Source organism: Monodon monoceros, unplaced genomic scaffold, assembly GCF_005190385.1.
Source record: "Monodon monoceros isolate NGI ecotype Baffin Bay Population unplaced genomic scaffold, NGI_Narwhal_1 Super_Scaffold_5, whole genome shotgun sequence".
Taxonomy (NCBI): Eukaryota; Metazoa; Chordata; class Mammalia; order Artiodactyla; family Monodontidae; genus Monodon; species Monodon monoceros.
Genome location: NW_021703782.1, coordinates 92,784,855 through 92,805,052, shown reverse-complemented (window position 1 = coordinate 92,805,052; position 20,198 = coordinate 92,784,855). Strand labels below are relative to the sequence as shown.

The 20,198-nt window shown below is 39.6% G+C and overlaps 1 protein-coding gene across 3 annotated transcripts in view; it reads left to right on the top strand.

Moving 5' to 3' along the window:
• Positions 1–20,198, top strand: part of FKBP15 (FKBP prolyl isomerase 15) — a 56,093-nt gene that overhangs the window by 28,639 nt on the left and 7,256 nt on the right. For 2 of the 3 annotated variants that reach the window (XR_003790655.1, XM_029201648.1), the window contains exons 12-22: positions 2,010–2,117; positions 4,757–4,859; positions 5,345–5,451; positions 6,924–7,038; positions 8,420–8,529; positions 8,838–8,945; positions 9,465–9,559; positions 10,414–10,516; positions 13,466–13,637; positions 15,533–15,669; positions 19,406–19,561. Coding sequence is in view for 2 of the 3 variants with exons in the window: in XM_029201648.1 (XP_029057481.1) it covers positions 2,010–2,117; positions 4,757–4,859; positions 5,345–5,451; positions 6,924–7,038; positions 8,420–8,529; positions 8,838–8,945; positions 9,465–9,559; positions 10,414–10,516; positions 13,466–13,637; positions 15,533–15,669; positions 19,406–19,561 (1,314 nt within the window). In the remaining variant the exon portion in view is untranslated. The remainder of the gene's footprint in view (positions 1–2,009; positions 2,118–4,756; positions 4,860–5,344; positions 5,452–6,923; positions 7,039–8,419; positions 8,530–8,837; positions 8,946–9,464; positions 9,560–10,413; positions 10,517–13,465; positions 13,638–15,532; positions 15,670–19,405; positions 19,562–20,198) is intronic. The other variant, XM_029201649.1, reaches the window with a different exon arrangement.

The window sequence follows — 20,198 nt, the reverse complement described above, 5'->3', positions numbered from 1 at the left end:
ATGTTTATAAAGCACTAATCTCAAAGCCTACATAGAGCTTGTCTTCAGTAATCTTGAGATTTTTATGAGGTTTAAATGAAATGATGCCTATGGAGTTTTTAGTATTGTGTCTGGCATATTGTAAGAGCTCAATTAACATTAGCTCTGTTATCGTAATTACTGCTAATGCTACATATCTTCATACTTTCATTCTCTCAGAGGAATTCTACACTAATTCACCAATTAGTTGACTTCTATCAGGTTTCTGGGCCTCTGTGTTTCCCCAACTGTAACATGAGAAGACTAGCATACTGTTGTAGTAAAATTTGGATTTGAAGACCTTTAGAAGATGTACACTGTGTTTGCTGCTGCTCTGCCTGGTCCGTGAAGGCATCTGAGTTTGCTACATGTGGATGAGATGATAGCTGAAGTGCTTCAAGTTCTAAAGCTCTGTGGCTTTCACCTGCCACATTGGGAAACAGGATAATTGTATGAAGTGAAATTGATGATTAATTTCTCTCCAACACTAGTTTATTTGCTTATATTCAGCCCAAAGCAGAAATTAATTAAGCAAATAATTGATCTGATATTTGTAAAAAGTGATCTAAACCCAGAAGGTTAAGCCAGAGAATCAAGAAAATTGAAAAACAGTTTATAATCTCAGATCTTTGAATAGCCACAACGATTGTTCAGTATTAGTTCTTTTGTAGTCTCGAGACACAGCTACTTTTGTCACCTATTTCTAAGCTTCAGTAACTTTTCATAGACTAGTGCTCTCCAACCTTTTTTTTTCTTTCTTATTTTACAGTTTTGGTTTTTTAATTGAGGCAAAGTTCACATAATATAAAATTAACCATCTTTTGGTTCTTTTTACATTTAAGTTTTTATTTTTTGTTTTGAATAGGTAATTACATTCATATGGCACAGTTAGCAAAACAGTATAACAAGATATACATTGAGAAGACTCATTTCTACCCCTGCCCCCATGTACCCTATTTTATCTCATCCCCAACCTTGGGTAACTGCTTTTATTAGTTTCTTATGTATTCAATGTTTCTTTATGCAGATGCAAGCAAATAGGAATGTATATTTTATTTTCCCCCTTCACAAAAAATAGCATATTATATATGTTATCTGCCTTGCTTTTTATAATAACAGTATCTTTCCATGTTTGTATATAGAAAGCATCCTCATTTTTTTTAATCTTTAGATCACAAGATTCCATTGTGTGAATATTGGTTTATATAACTAGTCCTCTTTTGATAGACCCAACTTTTTTTGATTATGTGTCTCCATTAGTTAAGAAAAAATGATACACCCTCTCAGTATATGTTTGTTTACAAATTATATACATAAAGTACTCTCCATCCCTGTAAACAAGTTTAATGTCTGATGTTTACTGTAGCTTAAAAATAATTTTAAAATAGAAGTCATGGTCATTTCTTTTTACACTCATTAGATCGTCTTGTTTACCCTTAGGAGTATACATTCTGCTCTGAAGGCTGCACTTTAAACCAGTTAATGCATACAGAGGCGTCTAGCTCAGGGACTAGTATGTCATCAGTGCCAAGTCAGTGTTAAATGAACCTGAATTTAGAACACAGAGCTCCTGTTTTCTTTTTGCCCTTAATCTCTTCTGAATATTTATCTGCTGGGTTGCTCTTGGGCTTTTGAGAGGTTACTATTATCTAAAATGCCTCCCTCCCTTAATCTATACTTTAGTTTTTTTATCTGTAAAATGAGAATACTTATGCCTGGTAGGGAGACTTGATTGCAGTGAAGGAATACAGATGAAATCACTTTGTCCATTCCAACATATAGGGAATTATTTTTCCTACCGTTATTAATTGTGACCCATGTATGCGTCTAGGCAAGAAATCTTTAATTCTCATTTTCTAGAAGATAGTTTCAAATAGATAAGGCAGGGGGGACTTGTTGAAAGATTTGATATAAGAGCCAAAAGACGTAGAGTTGACTGAAGGTAGTGAACCTTGATTATAGTGATTTTTGTGACTTTCCTCTCTTTTTAGAATCCGGATACAGTCAAGGCCAAGTTGATCTCTCGGATGGCTAAAATGGGCCAGCCCATGCTGCCCATTCTTCCACCACAGCTGGATTCCAATGATTCAGAAATTGAAGTATGTCCCACTGGCTGTCTTAGAATGAATAGTGCAGATGTTGCTGTCTTCTGTTCTTTTAACTGAAATTATTGCTTTTTCTGCCTCTAACCCAGAATCATTATTTAGAGAGCTTATATTCAGAATGATACAGGTTGGTATTGGTACATGTGTTTCTGCTATAATTATCACTTCCCCTGAGAAATGGAAGCAATTCTGTATATCTGCCATAAGAACTGGGCAGTTTTAAGTAGTTAATTTAGCTTTCTACTAAAATCTCTGTTGTCAGCAAACATCAACCTTTAGGCAGCATGATGCCTGACCCATAAAAGAATGAATTCATATTTGTTGATTGAATGTTTAGATTCTCTTGGGAAATGTTGATTTTTCCACTGATGTAATTTAATATGAAGATCACACTGTTGTAGGAATTCCCTGGCAGTCCAGTGGTTAGAACTCAGCACTGTCACTGCCAAGGGCACGGGTTCAATCCCTGGTTGGGGAACTAAGATCCCACAAGGCATGAGGTGCAGCTAAAAAAAACCACTGTTGTATCTTTTGGCTTTGTATGTGGCATGATTTTTTTTTAATTAACTTTTTTTTGACTGCATTGGGTCTTAGTTGTGCCGTGCAGGATCTCTCATTGCAGCACACAGTCTTCTCTCTAGTTGTGGTGCGGGTTCCAAAGTGCGTAGGCTCAGCAGTTGGAGCATGTGGGCTCAGCAGTTGGGGCTCACGGGCTCAGTTGCCCCGTGGCATGTGGGATCTTAGTTCCCCAACCAGGGATCCAACCCATGTCCCCTGCATTGGAAGGCGGATTCTTAACCACTGGACAACCAGGGAAGTCCCCTGTGGCATGATTTTCTTTCTTTTTTTTTTTTTTTGCGGTACGCGGGCCTCTCACTGTTGTGGCCTCTCCTGTTGCGGAGCACAGGCTCCGGATGCGCAGGCCCAGCGGCCATGGCTCACGGGCCTAGCCGCTCCGCGGCATGTGGGATCTTCCCAGACCGGGGCACGAACCCGTGTCCCCTGCATCGGCAGGCGGACTCTCAACCACTGTACCACCAGGGAAGCCCGGCATGATTTTTTTGAAGTTCAAAAATTTTGTTGCAATCAGCTCTATCAATTTTTCCCTATGTTTTTTGCTTTTGACATTATGCTTAGAAAGCCTTCCCACTTTCAGATACTATAAACATCACATATCTTTTAAAAATATTTATTATTATATGTTTAGATCTATTATTTCATATTTAATCCATCTGGAATTTGGTGAATGGTGAGAAGTAACTTAATTCCAACTAAGCTCTTTTCCCATTGGTTAGTTCCTTATTGAATAAAATAATTCTTTCTCAAATGAATTGAAACACTTAACAGTGATTAAATTTAGGATTCTTTGATATTGATTTAAAACAAAGCAAGTGTGATGCTTTTGAGGAAAACAGTTTTTAAAATAGGCTTTTTTTTTTTCACAATTTTGTTTTATTTCTTCACGGAAAAGCTCTGTGTAGATTTAACATTTTAAAGGAAGATAGGATTTCTGGGACCTGTTATAGGATTGATTTTTATCTGGTTTCTGGAAATGAAATTTGGATAAGATAATATTCTTATTAAAATTTTTAGGTGCTAATTATTCATTGTAGAGTAATGTAAATTAAAAAGAAGAAACATTTAACAAAAAGGACATTCTTTATATGTTGTTTCATAATCTGATTTTTTAACTTAATGTTATGTCATGAACATTTATGTTAATATCAGTAATATAAAAAAAGTAAATAAATAAAACGAAGCTTTATCACCTTTAAAGATAACCCAGTGCTCTGTTACATTGATTTATCATGATTCCTTTTACTCTGTTGTTAGACATTTAGATTGATTTATGTAATGATGTAAAACTGGGATGCTTTTCCAGAAATGCATAATACATTTCTGAGAATATTGGGAAACAAGAGGAAGTTCTGAAGTAAAAGAATGTCAAAGAGATTTCAGCCCTTGAACTGTAGCATAGCAGATCACAGTCACTGTATATTGTGCCTCAAGTTTTTCTTTTCCTTAAATGAATCAGGAAGATGTTTGTATGTTAACTATGTTTAGAATTATAGTAGGGACCAACATTGCTTTGCTTTTATGAAGAGAAAGAATGAGGGGGAAACACTCTAAAACTATATTGTCAAAAACAGCATCGTAGTGAGGCACAGTGAATCCTGCTTTTTCTGATTTTCTGTGAGTACCTTGAGGTCTGTGTATATTATTTGGCAGAAGAGAAAGGCTGCATTATTCCCTGGGTTTCCTTGTAAGAGGCCCTAATTCTGTGGAAACAGACTAGGTCAGTCTGAAGGTAGTTAGCTGCTGGTTTGCAAAATGATACATTATGGGGAGCAGTCACTCTAGCTGCTTCAGACAAAATAACATCAACAACTTATACTGGAAATTAACTATGATTATTTGATATAATTTACAGGGAGAAGGGATCCTACTCCAGTATATAATAGAGTGCTTTCTTCCCATAGCCCACACCTTCAACTCTTGCCTTTCTGCTTGCCTTTCCTTCCTCTTCTTTGCCTAAAAGCACTGGTTGTAAGCAGCTTTAGGGTGGACAGTCACCCCCAGTCTTCAATTAAGGACCCACAGACACAGTAACCAAAATGCTCATGCTGTTGCAGGACGTGAATGCTCTTCGAGGAGCTGGGCAGCCTATGGTGACTCCGTCCATCCAGCCCTCTCTTCAGCCAGCCCATCCAGTGCTACCACAGATGACCTCACAAGGTAAGGAACCTCTCTGAGGCTCTGTGGCCTTGAATTGGGTCGGTACCAAAGTTGTCATCATTGTTCCTTAAAATGTTAGGCTGCATTGTTTTAGTATTGAGAACTGACCTAGAGTATAAAACTTGTCAGTTTGTCCCTGGGTAGGGCATTTTCAGACCTGGAGATGTATTTGGTCTGCTTGCTGTGTCTTCTGCTGTGTTGCATTGTCAGTTTTGGAAATCGGCACTCAGCTAATGAGCCATCTCCCTGTGTGTAATTCTGCACTTTCTGTCAGCTGATGGTGTCGAAGGTCTGAGTCACGTGCACCTGAGCATGCCCAATTTCCTTCCACTAGCCCATTGTTGAGACTCCAGTAGAGCTGATTTTAGGAGACTAGGTGAGAGAAGTGGTCAAGTCTGAAGGGTGGTGATTTGAAAGGTGATAACCCAGACTTGTACCAAGAAGCAAGGGATGGATAACAGTGAAAACTTCTTGCTTTATCTTAGCACCTCAGCCATCTGTTTCTGGGCTCCAAACACCGTCTGCTGCCTTGATGCAAGTTGCATCTCATGATTCCCACTCAGCTGTATCTGGAAACGCCCAGTCCTTTCAGGTAACAACATTTTTAAACCATATCAGTTATAAGCTATAATTGATTATGGTTCTAGGCAGTCTCTTTTCTTCTTCTTGCACGATTTGTACCGTACCAGTTCCTCACAGAGTTTATGATTTTTCTCCTTCCTCAACTCCTACTTTCTCATGTCTAAACAAGCAAGGGATTACCTACCTTATAGGTGGTTGTAAAGATTTCATGCAAGAACAAGCAAAGCACCTGGCACAAGGCCTGGCACATAGTAAAAGCCCAAGCAATGTTTGTTTGTTTTCCTTTTCACACATGTCTAATTGAGGGCTATAGATTCAAGTCTTCTGTGTTCTCTTCTATCAAACAGCTGATAGGCCAAGATTCTGCACTCCACTCAGCAGAACGGTTGTGGTGGAGGGTCAATGGATGGAGGCTGTATGAAAATACAGCTGAACTCTTTGTCTAGTTAACCTCCAAAAGTGAGCTCTTAAAAGTAGGTTTTTTTCTGTTTTCACAGAAGGTAGTGGCAACAGCCTGTCTGCCTCTGCTGACTGTTTGCCCGGACAGTGGACTCTTTCTTTTGCCCTGACACATTTGATGGTTAAGACTTAACTCCCCATGGTAGCAGACCCTCACTTCCTTGGTGATTCTTGATGGAGGGATCAGAGTGATGGTGGCCAAGCTATGCCCCATTATTAGGAAGGGGTGTATCAGAATTGAGAAAAGTCCTACCTGGCCCTCTCCTAATGGACCTAATAGAAAGTTATATCCTACAGACTAAGATTCTTTTTTAGTAATGGATGGGTGGTTATACCAATCCCTGGAAATGAGCTGGATTTCCTTAATTCAAGGAAGAATAACCATCATCACTAAAATGATAGCTGCTGTTTATTGAGCATTTATTGTCTTCCAGGCACTTATGAGCTCTTAGGAACTTTACCTATACATCGCTTCATTTAATCCACACAACAATCCTAAGAAATGGTATTATTATTTTCATTTTATAGTTGAGGTGGCTGAGGCTCAGAGGAAAATGAGAGTGCTTGGTCATACAGATAAGCATCACAATCTAGAAGGGGAGAGGCATCCTTTGGAAACTGATGGCCTTAGTTTGGAATCGCAGTGAACACCTCTTCTTTTACCTTAATGAAACCAAGCGTTATTTGCTTAGTTTTAAATTTTTTTTAGACCGTCAATAGGCCCAATGGCCGGGGGATGAATTCCTACTTAATTAAATCATCACAGGAGGACTGGGGAGTGACCTGAGACATGCTTCCCTCACTCTCTAGGTATGACTTTAGTGACCAGGCATCACTGGATTACATACGTGACTCTCCTGCTGCAATTATTACCCAATACCAAACCCTGGTCTCATACATCTCCAGCTTCAATAAGTTTGAGTCTACTTCCAGTTTATCTACTTTATTCCATCCAAGACAAATTAAGCAGAAAAGAGAGATATGACTGTTTTATAAGCCATCTGTAACTTGGCATTTTCTCAGCCCTGTACAGGTATGCAAGCCTATGCTTATCCTCAGGCACCAGCTGTTTCTTCCCAGCTGCAGCCCGTTCGGCCCTTGTACCCCGCACCGCCCTCTCAGTCTCCTCATTATCAAGGTAGGAGTTTCTCATCTTCTGTTCTTGCTGTGCTTTCCTCCCTCCCATCCCTTTTTCATTTTGACTCCAGTAGATCTCTGCCCTTTTTTTCTTTTCTTTTTTTTAAACAAGTTAGTTGAGGTATGACTTACATACCGTGCAATTCACTCGTTTTAAGTGTACAATTCAATGGGTTTTCTTAGGATGTTTACAGAGTTGAGCAGCTATTACCATAATCCAGCTTTAGAACATTTACATCATCCCCACAAAAACCCTCATGGCCACTTTCTGTGTTTTGTTTCTTGCATTTTCTCCTGCCTTTTTAATTCCTCTCTCAGAGTTGCTCTGTAGAATTCATAGCTAATAGTAAAAGAGTAAAAGCATTCGAGGAAATTGGGAGAAAACATGATGACTGTTCAGTATCTCTGAAAGCTATTTTGTTAAAATTTTAAAGTTGTGAAAAGAATATACTTTTATAAAAAGGTCAAACAACACAAAAAGGTGTGAAGTGAAGTTACTTTTTTCCATCATTAAACCCCCCTGACCTTAGGAAACGGTCACTTTTCAGATATCTTGTATACATTTACAAGTGTGGTTGCCTAGTGTAAAAAACAAAGCAAAATAAAATGCACACAGCTGGGATGGTATCCTGCCTTCTTGTTCTGCAGCTTGTCTTTTGTACAGTAATCACTTTGGGTATTAGGACAGTGGTAGGAAGAAGCAAGTATATCCCACAATGAAATTTATGGTCCTGGAGTGGTAAGGGTTTCCTAGGTGCATCCTTTGTCTGGAAGCCCTGCCCTTCTCCATCTGGGAAACCACTGAATCTGTCATCTCCTCTGTGAAGGCTTCCTGTTACCATCCCTCTCTCCTCTCCTTCCAGAGACATAACTGTATACGTGTGTCACCAAAGAGTTAATCTTGCTTTTCTCTGTGCTACTTTTGTACCTTGTAACCTCGTACATGGTTCATTCTTTGCACTTACAACACGATGTTATAATGATCTGTTTACACGTGAGTCTCCTCACCAGACTGACCTTGCCAAGGGCAGGAACTGTGTTTCATTCCTTGCTGTATCCTTGGTACCTGGTCCAATACCTGGCATGCAGTTGGGTGAATGGAGAAGCAATCTGAGTTGCTAGTGCCCTACTTGTGCCCTTGAACCAGACTGTATCACTTGATGCATTTTGCAGGAGGATAGCTGGTTATTGTTAGCTTTGGAGCCATTTTGCCTTTAACCCCTCTCCATCTTCTCCTGACAGTGTAAATCACCTACAGCATTTTCCAGTATTTGGAAATGTTCATTTCTTTCTTTCCTCTGCTGATAGAGCTGTTGGCTTTTTTTCATACAGTATCCTCTGCTACAGTTTCATAAGTTTCTTTTTGGCTAATGTCTGTTCAGGATCAGGTGACATGGCTTCATTTCTCATGACTGAAGCCCGGCAACATAACACTGAAATTCGAATGGCAGTCAGCAAAGTGGCTGATAAAATGGATCATCTCATGACTAAGGTGACTGAGTCATCTCATGACTAAGGGGCTGTGTTGAAAGTGGGGGTATAAAGAGGGGATACAAACAGGGAGCAACCAGGGCTATAGGTAAACTCTTCCTGGTTTCCTGTATTCATAGTAGTTAGTAGTTATTTCCCTAGAAGGGTTGTTTTATTTGGGGATCCAGTTAGCAGAAGAAAACTCCTGCTTACATTGGAGATTGTCTCAGAAACTTATTAACTCCCTCAAAAAAGTAGTCAGACCTTGGGTAAATTGTATTTCTCCTTTTAAAAATGTCATGAAAAGTCTTTCTGACACTCCTTTTGTAGGTTGAAGAGTTACAGAAACGTACCACTAGCAATTCCCTGCTCATTCCTAGCATGTCGGTGACAATGGAAACAAGCATGATTATGTGCAACATCCAGCGAATTATTCAGGTGAGAGTGATCAAGAACAGAGCACTCTAATATGTATAAAATAGGTAACTAATAAAAAAAAGTATATCATTAAAAAAAAAAAGAACAGAGCACTCAACCTGGAGATCTTGCTGCTGCTCTCTCTGGAGATGTACTACTGTTTGAAACCTCTACTCCAGGAATAAGAGCATGTGATAAATGCCACACAGAGTTGGGAAATTCTGGAAGATCCATTATGACTTAATTACTCCAAGTGACTTATCACTCTATTATCAGAAGGAAACATTTCTTTTTTGACCATATTCCAAAGTTCCCGCTTCATTTTATAGCCATTTATACATTTAGTCTATTGGGTGTAGTGATTTGTATCCATCAGGTAGAATTTGATACATTGTTTTAAGTATTATATTTATGTGGACATAAGTTCTAGATTTTTCTCTCAGATATGTAATAGTATCATCTGTCAGTTCAAGTTGATTCCCTTTTATCTGGTGCTTCTCTCTTAACAACTTAAGTTAAACGTCATATATTTCGAATTAGGAAAATGAAAGATTGAAGCAAGAGATCCTTGAAAAGAGCAGTCGGATAGAAGAACAGAATGACAAGATTAGTGAACTAATTGAACGAAATCAGAGGTAATGACAGGTACGGGGCACTGGCTAGGATGGACAAAAAAGGGTTTAGTTTGTAAATGCCCAAGTTAAATAAGCATGTTTGTTTACAGAAGTTTATGTGTATTTCTGCTCTTTTCTGTTTCCTGCCTGTCATGTGAATTACTGCTTGTTGACTGAAGGGATTTCAGGAGAAAGGGCTCAGGAGGCTGTGATGTAATGCACACCTGCGTTTGAATCCTGGCTCTGCCCCTCATTTGTTGTGTGGCTTTGGGCGTTTTATTTATTCCCACTGGCTCTAGTTTCCTCATCTGTAAGAGCAGTGTTAGTGCCTAGAAAACTCCTGATGTCCTCTTCTCTCTTCTGTGTGGGCTGACTCTTATTTTATCAACCAGAACTTCACTGATTTCCACATAAAACCCAAGCATTGTATAATTTTTCTAGATCCTTCTGAAAATTTTTTTTGTGGGGAGGGGTCAGGGGAACATGTTACAGCAGCATTTCACTTTAAAATATCCTCCCATATTTCTCTTCTCCAGTGTCTCTTGTCTCCCACATGGAAGGGGGAAGGGGAGTGGCTTTCTTTTCTTCCCTCCTTGTAGCCTTCATACTCCTGTCTCTTTCCTCTCTTATTTCTCCTCACCACACATGTTCAAATTCCTCTCCTCTTCATTGTGCAAATTCAAAGCAATTCACCCCGGTCCAGGTTCCTGCCTCCAGATTTGATTACTGCAGATCTTTGGAAAATAAAATGCTTTCAGATTGTTCCTGATGAAGGTACAGAGCAATGCTCTGACGACCGAGTGTATTGATTGGGTTATACCTGCTATGCATTGAGTGCTTGATAAATGTTTTCTTTTTCCCTGTTTATTTCACAGGTATGTTGAGCAGAGTAACCTGATGATGGAGAAGAGGAACAACTCACTTCAAACTGCCACAGAAAACACACAGGCAAGAGTTTTGCATGCTGAGCAAGAGAAGGTAAAGTAACTGGGGAGAGAAAAGCCCAAGTCAGGATGTGTAGAGCCAAGGAGTGTCCTCTGTACGTCCTTACCAGTTCGCTTTTTAGCAGAATTTTTGCCATCCTTGAGAAGAGAACTAGAAATCTTCCAACAGATTTTTAATATATCCAACATCCAGATTTCTGTTGTATAAATGCGTTACAATAAGTTGACTCAAAAACAATCACTGATGTTAGTAATCTGGTTAAGGTGAGGATTATACAGTTTATTAGAAACTAATCCTATTCTGCTGAAAAAATCAACAGACGATTTCTGTTATGCCACATAACAAACATTTATTGTGAAGTTTGAGACTGTTTAGTTTGCTCCTTCATCTGTGTCTGCCAAAGCATTTTAAAGTTTTGCTGTTTGACTTCAGTCAGTTCAGAACAGGTATTTTGACCTGTTTCTGAAGTAGCTATAAGGAAGGAAGACTGTTGTGGGTCTTGGGTTGAGATGACTGCTTTGGAAGCCCCACTCCTCCTGTCTTTGCTCCAGTGACACTGTTTTTCTGAACTGAGTTCCTTCTTGTTTGGGCTCCCCCTCATCAGCTGGGACATCGCAACCCTTTCATCTGCTATTTTCTCAGATTTAAGAAGTGTTTTATATTTTGTATTTGAATTTTTTTGAAAACATGAAAATTGAGTGGAATGCACTTTATAACTTGAGAGAAGAGCTTTTGAGTGATTTTCCACTCTGCTTGTTCTTTGGTGAGAGTGACCATCCACCCCACTGCCTCTCCTCTGGAATGCATCCCCTCCAGTGGTCTTAGCTGCTGCAAGGCCCTATGCAAGTGGTCTTCCCTCTGATATCAGTGAACTCTGGAGCCACGATAGACGCAAAGCCCTCTGAGCGTTGTGTTAGTTCAGTTTCTGTTAGGCCAGTTGAGGCGGGACAGTGAGTAAAACTTTGATTCTACTTGCAGCAGGTGAAACTTCCTCTTCTGCCCAGAAGTCCAAACTGTCATTGTCCTCTGAGTTTAACAGATGAAAACCTAAGGCTGCTGAACAGCAAAAATAAGTATCTTAGAGCTCACTCTAAAGGTCGCATGTTACTAAAAAATTTATTCTGACACTTATTAAAACAGTAAGGAAGATTTTATTCAAGACTATTGCAATAGATGGGAGTTCCCTGGTGGCTTAGTGGTTAGGATTCTGGACTTTCACTGCTGTGGCCCGGGTTCAATCCCTGGTTGGGGAACTGAGAACCCGCAAGCCACACGGTGTGGCCAAAAAAATAAATAAAATAAAAAGACTATTGCAATAGGGAAGAAATGTTGAGCTCAACTCCAAATACAGTTAAGGGCAAGTGGGGAATTTACAGCCAAGGAGCAGAGTGAGGGGTGGTCAGTGGATGGAAAATTACTAAGAGGAGACATCCTGGGTAGGGGGATTCTTGCTAACGACAGGCCAAGGACTTAGACAGCAAAGGTTGGGATGGAGAACTTTGATCAGAAACCAAGGGTAGAGATTCACTCTAAACTGACTTAGCAGGGATTCTTGCTAAAACTGGGCTGGTCCGGCCAAAGACAGGAGGGGAGAACAAGGTCATGGGCTTAGAGGAGCCTAACTTGAAGTGTGGTCAAGGAGAGAGACTTTGCCAGTGTACACTCAGATACTCATTCATAGCTTATTTCTTTTTATTTTGTATACAATTTGTTTTATTCCCCCCACCTTTAAGAGAGCCAAAATATCAGATTTTAAATGTAAGCTAGAAAACTGATTAAGGCTTTGGAATAAATGTTTAAAACTGAGGTAGGCGCAGTGAATACCCTAAGAAGGGACAAGTGATAATAAGAAAGTAGACAGCAGTAAGAATGCATGTAAAGTATAGTGGTATAGGAGGAGTAATGGTAGTAGCAGTGTAATAGTATAGGAGAGATGGTCCAACCCCGTAAATACACTGCTGCCCAAAAATCATAACCAGCGGAGCAGTCACTCACTGCCTTTCCTGTCATCTGATTTCTCCTATTTTTTACAGGAGCACGTCAATTCAGGTGAAATGAATGTAGTATTTGTCATTTGTTTACCATTCCTTTTCATTGACCATCCTTTTAATTATCATTTTCATCATCGCCCTTCATAAACAATATCTGTAGACACTTTTCCAGGGTAGTCATTTTGACTTCATCAGATGTTACTTGAGAATATTTAGCTCCTGTTTGGCCAGTACAGAGCACCATTTAAAATGCATTGAAAAAAAAATAAAATAAAATGCATTGAGCAGTCAAAGAAGTTGGAGTGTTCCCTTCTTTTATTACCACTGTTCTTCAAAGAACCCCCAAAGCAGTTACTCTCACGTGACCGATCTTTACAGCACTACTGTGAGTTGGCCAAAGAGTTCGTTTCCAGGTGAACTCTTTGGCCAACCCAATATTAGTATAGTAGTGCTGGAGAGAAGTAGCCTGAGAAGTGGATTGCCATCAAAGGCATTCAATTTAAAATTTAAAGTACCCTTTTCTTGTTTAAAAAAAAATGCTTGTTCATGATAGGAAACTTAGAAAATGGCAGGAATACATTTCTCATGTATCAGATTGGTGAGATTTAACAATAGGTGGTGACTGTATACCAAGCCACTGAGTATTTTTTCATAACACTATTCTTAATAGTTGCATACAGGATAGATATATCAATTTGCTTAAGCTCATTTTTTAAATTATTTTGTGTTTCCATTGTTTGGCAACTATAAACAATGCTGTATCAGTCATCCTTGTAGCAAAATTTTTGTGTTCTTGCATAGTATTTCCTAAGGACAAAGTTTTGCAAGGGCATTCCTGAGTCAGAGACCTTGCACATTCGAGGGCTTGATTTGGGCTTAACTCAGGTTGAAGGTGGCCTTAGCTATCTTCCTACCGGTTCAGCCAGCACAGAGTATGTGAGGTTGGGCTGTCACCATCCTTAAAGTGACATCGTACTTTGTTACTGTTCAGGCCAAGGTGACGGAAGAGTTAGCAGCAGCCACTGCACAGGTCTCTCATCTACACCTGAAAATGACCGCCCACCAAAAGAAAGAAACGGAGCTGCAGGTACAGCTGACAGAAAGCGTGAAGGAGACGGACCTCCTCAGGGGCCAAGTCGCCAAACTGCAGGCAGAGCTCTCAGGTATGCCCTTGCTGGAGGGGGCTGGGATTTTGACAATGTAAACTTAAAGAATTACACTGTTTCCTTCCTCCCCGTCCATTTGGCATAATGCTAATTAAGTTTATGAAGGACAGAGCCAAAGGTTAAGGTGAACCAATATAAACCTATTACATGATTGTTTGGCATAAAGGACAACAAAAGAACTGACTCTCCATTTAGAGTGGATCAGTGGCCACAGTTCTGCTTTGTTTAGGCGAGTGTTGAGTATCCTTGGTACTTAGGATTGGCCTCATAGGCCTTGAAGTTAAACTAACTTGTGACTAATCTAACTGAAGGGTTCCTTTAACTTGTGACTCAGTAGAAGTGCTTCCTGCTGCAGTTGCCTCTTTCCTAGAGCATGGATTGCAGTCCTTCAGCCTGGCACTCAAGGCCCCTCCACCTTGGCTTATTTCCTGTATGTTGCCCAATTCAACGTAGCTCTGGACATACTAGCCAGCCTGCTGCTTCAACACATCCTGTATTTCTTGCCTTGCTTTTTATCCATGCTGTTCTCTGGACTTGGTGTGCCCACCATCGCCAAGATTTGACTCCAGGTCTCTCCAAAAACTGCCTCTTTCAGAAACTTTCCCTTTTTTTTTTCTAGAATATTTGATCTCCTTTAAAATCCTTCATCTCCGAGTGCATTATTATGCCCATTATCAGAGATAGCCTTCGATCAGCACTACTTATATGTGTTTTCCCTTCTAGAATGCAAGCCTCTGAAGGGCAAGGATGGTGTCTTGCTCATCTTTGTAAAGTCCTACCCTTAGTATTAGTTTAGTGCCTGGCACAATGGTGCTGCTCAAGACATGGTGACTTGAAAAGCAGATTTGTGAAGACTGGCGTGTTGATTCATCCACCACTTTGCATAAAGAAAGACATGTGGAAGGCACAGATGGGACCAGTGGGTGGGGTGTGGCTGGAATAGCAGCAGAGTTAGGAAAAAGCAAAATTAACTTGCCCAAAAAGAAAGCTAAAAAACACTGATGTCAGTTGGTGAAGTGATACCTTGAAGATAAATCCCTTCCTTTTTAGAGCATCACTTGGGTGCACTTGAGGGAAAATCTTAGATTTGAATGTCGTACAGATAGCCTCTTTTCTGTTTTTGTGGTGCTCTGTGACAGTTACCTTAAGGGCACCATAAGGATCTCAAAAGTCTTCCAACAAAATTAATTTTGATGCATTACATTTTTATTTTTTTATTTTTTATTGATGTATAGTTGATTACAACGTTGTGTTAATTACTGCTGTACAGCAAAGTGATTCAGTTATACATATATATACATTCTTTTTTTAAAATATTCTTTTCCATTATGGTTCATCATAGGATATTGAACGTAGTTCTCCGTATTATACAGTAGGACCTTGTTGTTTGATGCATTACATTTTTAAGAAATATTCCAAATAGCTTTATTTGAGAAGGAATGTTTTGAAAGCAGACTCTTGGTAGAATGTCCCAGCTACCAAGAGAGTTGAGAATATCTTACCCAGGCAGTGAGAAAGGGCCTGGACCACTACTAAACAAAGATCTCAATGTGTTGAGTCCAGTGTGTTGAGATGATGACTGAAATGGAATTGTGGGAGTGGTAATATTCCGAAGGTGGTCTCTGACCGCTTGGAACATTTCTCTTCCATTTTGTATGTGTCGAAGGTGACATGTAGGTGCAGAGATAAATAGGGATGGATGGGGGAGTCAGTTTATGGCTTGATAAACCTGCTGTTGGTCAGTGAGGTGATGCTGGAAGAAGTGAGTGGAAGAGGCTCGTGTGGTAGGGTTGGGAGATGATGGAATGCAGCTTTGAAGGTGGTGCTGGGATGCCATACAGCCCACTGCAGCTCTGGTTCTGCAGCCAAGTCTCTGTGCTGTCATATCCCAGAGCTCCAAGAAACCTCTGAGCAAGCACAGTCCAAATTCAAGAGTGAAAAGCAAAGCCGGAGACAACTGGAACTCAGGGTGACGTCCCTGGAGGAGGAGCTGACTGACCTTCGAGCTGAGAAGGAGTCTCTGGAAAAGGTAAGTTCTACATCTGAAGTTTCTCTGTTGGGCCCAAGTGGCCAGGGGTTAGCTGTTTAATAAACATTTTTATTTTCCTTTTAAAAATTACAGTTGCATGTGCTCATTGTAACAAATACAAATAATACAGAAAAGTATAAAATAAAAAATAAAATTTATCTTTTCCCCCTCTCATACACTAGAGGCAACAACTATAAAAGATGTATGATTATTCTTCCAGATTGTTTTCTGTGTATATAATATATACATACACATACGTATATACATGTATGTATAAAATAAATGTACATACATATATGTATGCTGATAACATTTTTAACAATAATGAGATCGTATTTATTTTTATTAATTTATTTTTTATTTTTGGCTGCGTTGGGTCTCTGTTGCTGTGCGCGGGCTTTCTTTAGTTATGGCGAGTGGGGGCTACTCCTCATTGTGGTGCGCGGGCTTCTCATTGCGGTGGCTTCTCTTGTTGCGGAGCACGGGCTCTAGACATGTGGGCTCAGTAGTTGTGGCACATGGGCTGTAGAGCACAGGCTCAGTAGTTGTGGTGCATGGACTTAGTCGCTCCGTGGCATGTGGGATCTTCCCAGGGCTTGGACCGCTGTCCCCTGCACTGGCAGGCGGATTCTTAACCACTGTACCACCAGGGAAGCCCCTGGGATCATATTTAATACTTAAAAAAAAAAATTGTATTGTGGCCATTATACTAATGAGAACTTTCTCATTCTTTTTTTTTTTTTTTTTGCAGTGTTGATTGTTTTTATTTATTTATTTATATAAATTGGGATATAGTTGCTTTACAGTGGTGTGTTAGTTTCTGCTGTACAGGAAGTGAATCAGCTGTATGTGTACATATAACCCCTCCCTCCTGGACCTCCCACTACCCACCCCCATCCCACCCATCTAGTTCACCACAGAGCACCAAGCTGAGCTCCCTGTGCTATACAGCAGGTTCCCACTAGCTATCCACTTTACACATGGTAGTGTATATATGTCAGTCCCAATCTCCCACCCCCCCTCCTCCCCCCTGTGTCCACACGGCCGTTCTCTACATCTGCATCTCTATTCCTCCCTGAAAATAGGTTCATCTGTACCATTTTTCTAGATTCCACATATATGCGTTAATATACAGTATTTGTTTTTCTCTTTCTGATTTACATCACTCTGTATGACATTCTCTAGGTCCATCCACGTATCTGCAAATGACCCAATTTCATTCCTTTTTATGGCTGAGTAATATTCCATTGTATATATGTACCACATCTTCTTTATCCATTCATCTGTCAATGGACGTTTAGGTTGCTTCCACCTCCTGGCAATTGTAAATAGTGCTGCTGTGAACATTGGGGTGCATGTGTCTTTTTTGAATTATCGTTTTCTCAGGGTATATGCCCAGTAGTGAGATTGCTGGGTCGTATGGTAGTTCTATTTTTAGTTTTCTAAAGAACCTCCATACTGTTTTCCATAGTGGCTATATCAATTTACATTCCCACCAACAGTGCAAGAAGGTTCGTTTTCTGAACACCCTCTCCAACATTTACTGTTTGTAGATTTTTTGATGATGGCCATTATGACCAGTGTGAGATGATACCTCGTTGTAGTTTTGATCTGCATTTCTCTAATTATTAGTGATGTTAAGCATCTTTTCATGTGCCTCTTGGCCATCTGTATGTCTTCTTTGGAGAAATGTCTGTTTAGGTCTTCTGCCCATTTTTGGATTGGCTTGTTTGTTTTTTTGATATTGAGCTGCATGAGCTGTTTGTATATTTTGGAGATTAATCCCTTGTCAATTGCTTCGTTTGCAAATATTTTCTCCCATTCTGAGTGTTGTCTTTTCATCTTGTTTATGGTTTTCTTTGCTGTGTGAAAGCTTTTAAGTTTAATCAGGTCCCATTTGTTTATTTTTATTTTAATTTCCGTTACTCTAGGAGTTGGGTCAAAAAAGATCTGTGATTTATGTCAAAGAGTGTTCTTCTTATGTTTTCCTCTAAGAGTTGTTGTTTTTGTTTGTTTGTTTTGTTTTGTTTTGTTTTTGCAGTACGCGGGCCTCTCACTGTTGTGGCCTCTCCCGTTGTGGAGCACAGGCTCCAGATACGCAGGCTCAGCGGCCATGGCTCACGGGCCCAGCCGCTCCGTGGCATGTGGGATCTTCCCGGACCGGGGCACGAACCCGTGTCCTCTGCATCGGCAGGTGGATTCTCAACCACTGCGCCACCAGGGAAGCCCCTCTAAGAGTTTTATAGTGTCCGGTCTTACATTTAGGTCTTTGATTTTCATTCTTTGTAACTACTACATAATAGTCTACTGTGAGGCTGTACCATAGTTTATTTAACTATTCACCTGTTGATGGATATTTATGTTTCTCTTTTTTCACTATTTCAAGCACTGCTGTTGTGGACATCTTTGTACTATATAACTAGTTTTGCAAATTCGTTTCAGCATTTCCATAAAATGGATCACTCGAATTAGAATTGCTGCATTAGGAGGGAGATGCAAGAGGGAAGAGATATGGGAACATATGTATATGTATAACTGATTCACTTTGTTATAAAGCAGAAACTGACACACCATTGTAAAGCAATTATACTCCAATAAAGATGTTAAAAAGAAAAGAACTGCTGCATCACAGAAGAGTGCTTAACATCTAAATTTTTGAAATAAATATTGCCAGATTATGCTTGAAGAGTTTGTTAGCTTACATTTCCAGCACTGTGTGAACAAGCCCATTTCTCCATAGTTTTTCCAACTCTGCACGTATCAATTTTTCTAATCTTTATAGTCTGATAGGTGAAATATACTATCTTGTCTTAATATGTGTTTTTGTTAGTATTAAAGCTTTTATATATTTAATGCCTATTTATATTTCTTCTGTGAATTCTTCTTAATGTCCTTTGCTATTTTATCTATTGTAATATTAGTTTGATTTAGAAACACTATTAAAGGTGCTAATCCTTTGTCAGTCATAGATGTTACAAATATTTTTCTAGTTTACTGTTTTTTAACTTTAATAGTATCTTTTGATGTTTTATAAATTTAATATCAGGGTAGTACTAGCCCCACTGAATGGATTGGGAACAGTTCTGTCTTTTTCTGTGCTCTGAAACAGTTTAAATATGAAAACAGCAACCTCTTTCTGAGGTTTTAATAAAACTCTAGTAAAGTCCTTTTGGCCTAGTGCCTTTTTAGGGGATAAATCTTGGTCTGTATTTTCAGTTTCTTCTATGATTTTCTCAGGTTTTTTAAAAACCAGTTCTTTCTGATCTTGGGGACTGTTTCAGTTTTTCACTGTTCTAGATCAGTCACTACTGCAGTGACCGTCCTCGTAGCACATCATCTTTGTGAACATGATCTACTGCTTCCTTAAATTATAATTTGTGTAAATTCTGGGTGTGTGTGCGTATTTTGAAGGTCCTTTCACAGGATTCTGATTTTCCTACCAGTAGATTGTGAAAGTATCTACTTCCCTCTACCCTCACCACTGTTAAGATATTCCCCATCTCTTCATAGAATGGTAGATAAAGCTCTTCTTGTTTTCCTTCTTCTTGTCACAATTTTTTTCTGCCAGTAGCCAAGAATGTTAAATAAATAGGGGAAATTAAATTGAAAAAATGAATTGTTTCCAGAAACGAAGTAAGGACCCAGTGATGTTAATAACTACCACCACCAACCATCACCATCTCCATTTATCCTCTATCAGACAACTAGAGCTGATGATGGTTCTCTTGTTCCTAAGAACCTCTCAGAAAGGAAAAAGAAGTCAGCTCAAGAGCGCTGTCAGGCTGAGGAGGAGATAGATGAAATTCGTAAATCACACCAGGAGGAATTGGACAAACTTCGACAGCTCTTGAAAAAGGCTCGGGTGTCCACGGACCAAGCAGCTGCAGAGCAGGTAATGGGAAGCTGAAGCACTTTGGAAATAAAAGGAAGGCATGAAGGACTCAGAAAAGTTTCTAGTTTCTTCTTTATCCTTTAGGATGAGATTTCTCATAGTTGATGGGCTAACTTTGGACAAAGGTGGAAGAAGAGCCAGGAGTCGAATGGAGAATCTTCTTCCTTTTTTAAAGCTTAGTGAGAATTTTACTATAAGTAAAACATGAAGGAAAAAATTCTTTATAAAAACATTCCAAACATAAGGCCAAAGTCCTCACCCACCAGACACCATCCTTCAGGCACATTATCGTCCTTGAAAAGAAGGGACTTATTTAGGTAATTAGGCAGGGAAACCAGGGATAGTGGCAGTACACAGCTGGATCTCTAGTCCATTTGACAGCAGGCTTTCTTTTTGTAAGTTCCTAAATTCATGTTTGTATGTTCTTTAATTAGAGTGATTTGGTGCCCTCAATTTGATCACCTATGGGAATTTGGACAAAAATAAGTTTCTTCTGAACCCATAAAGTTTAAGGGCCTGGATCCTGAAAAGTATGATCATACTAGGGCCCTGCCTTCCTGGGACCTGTCTAGATAGTCACACCTTTACCTGGTTGGAGTACCTTTTAGAGTCCTAGCAACCAAGGTCTTCCAAACAG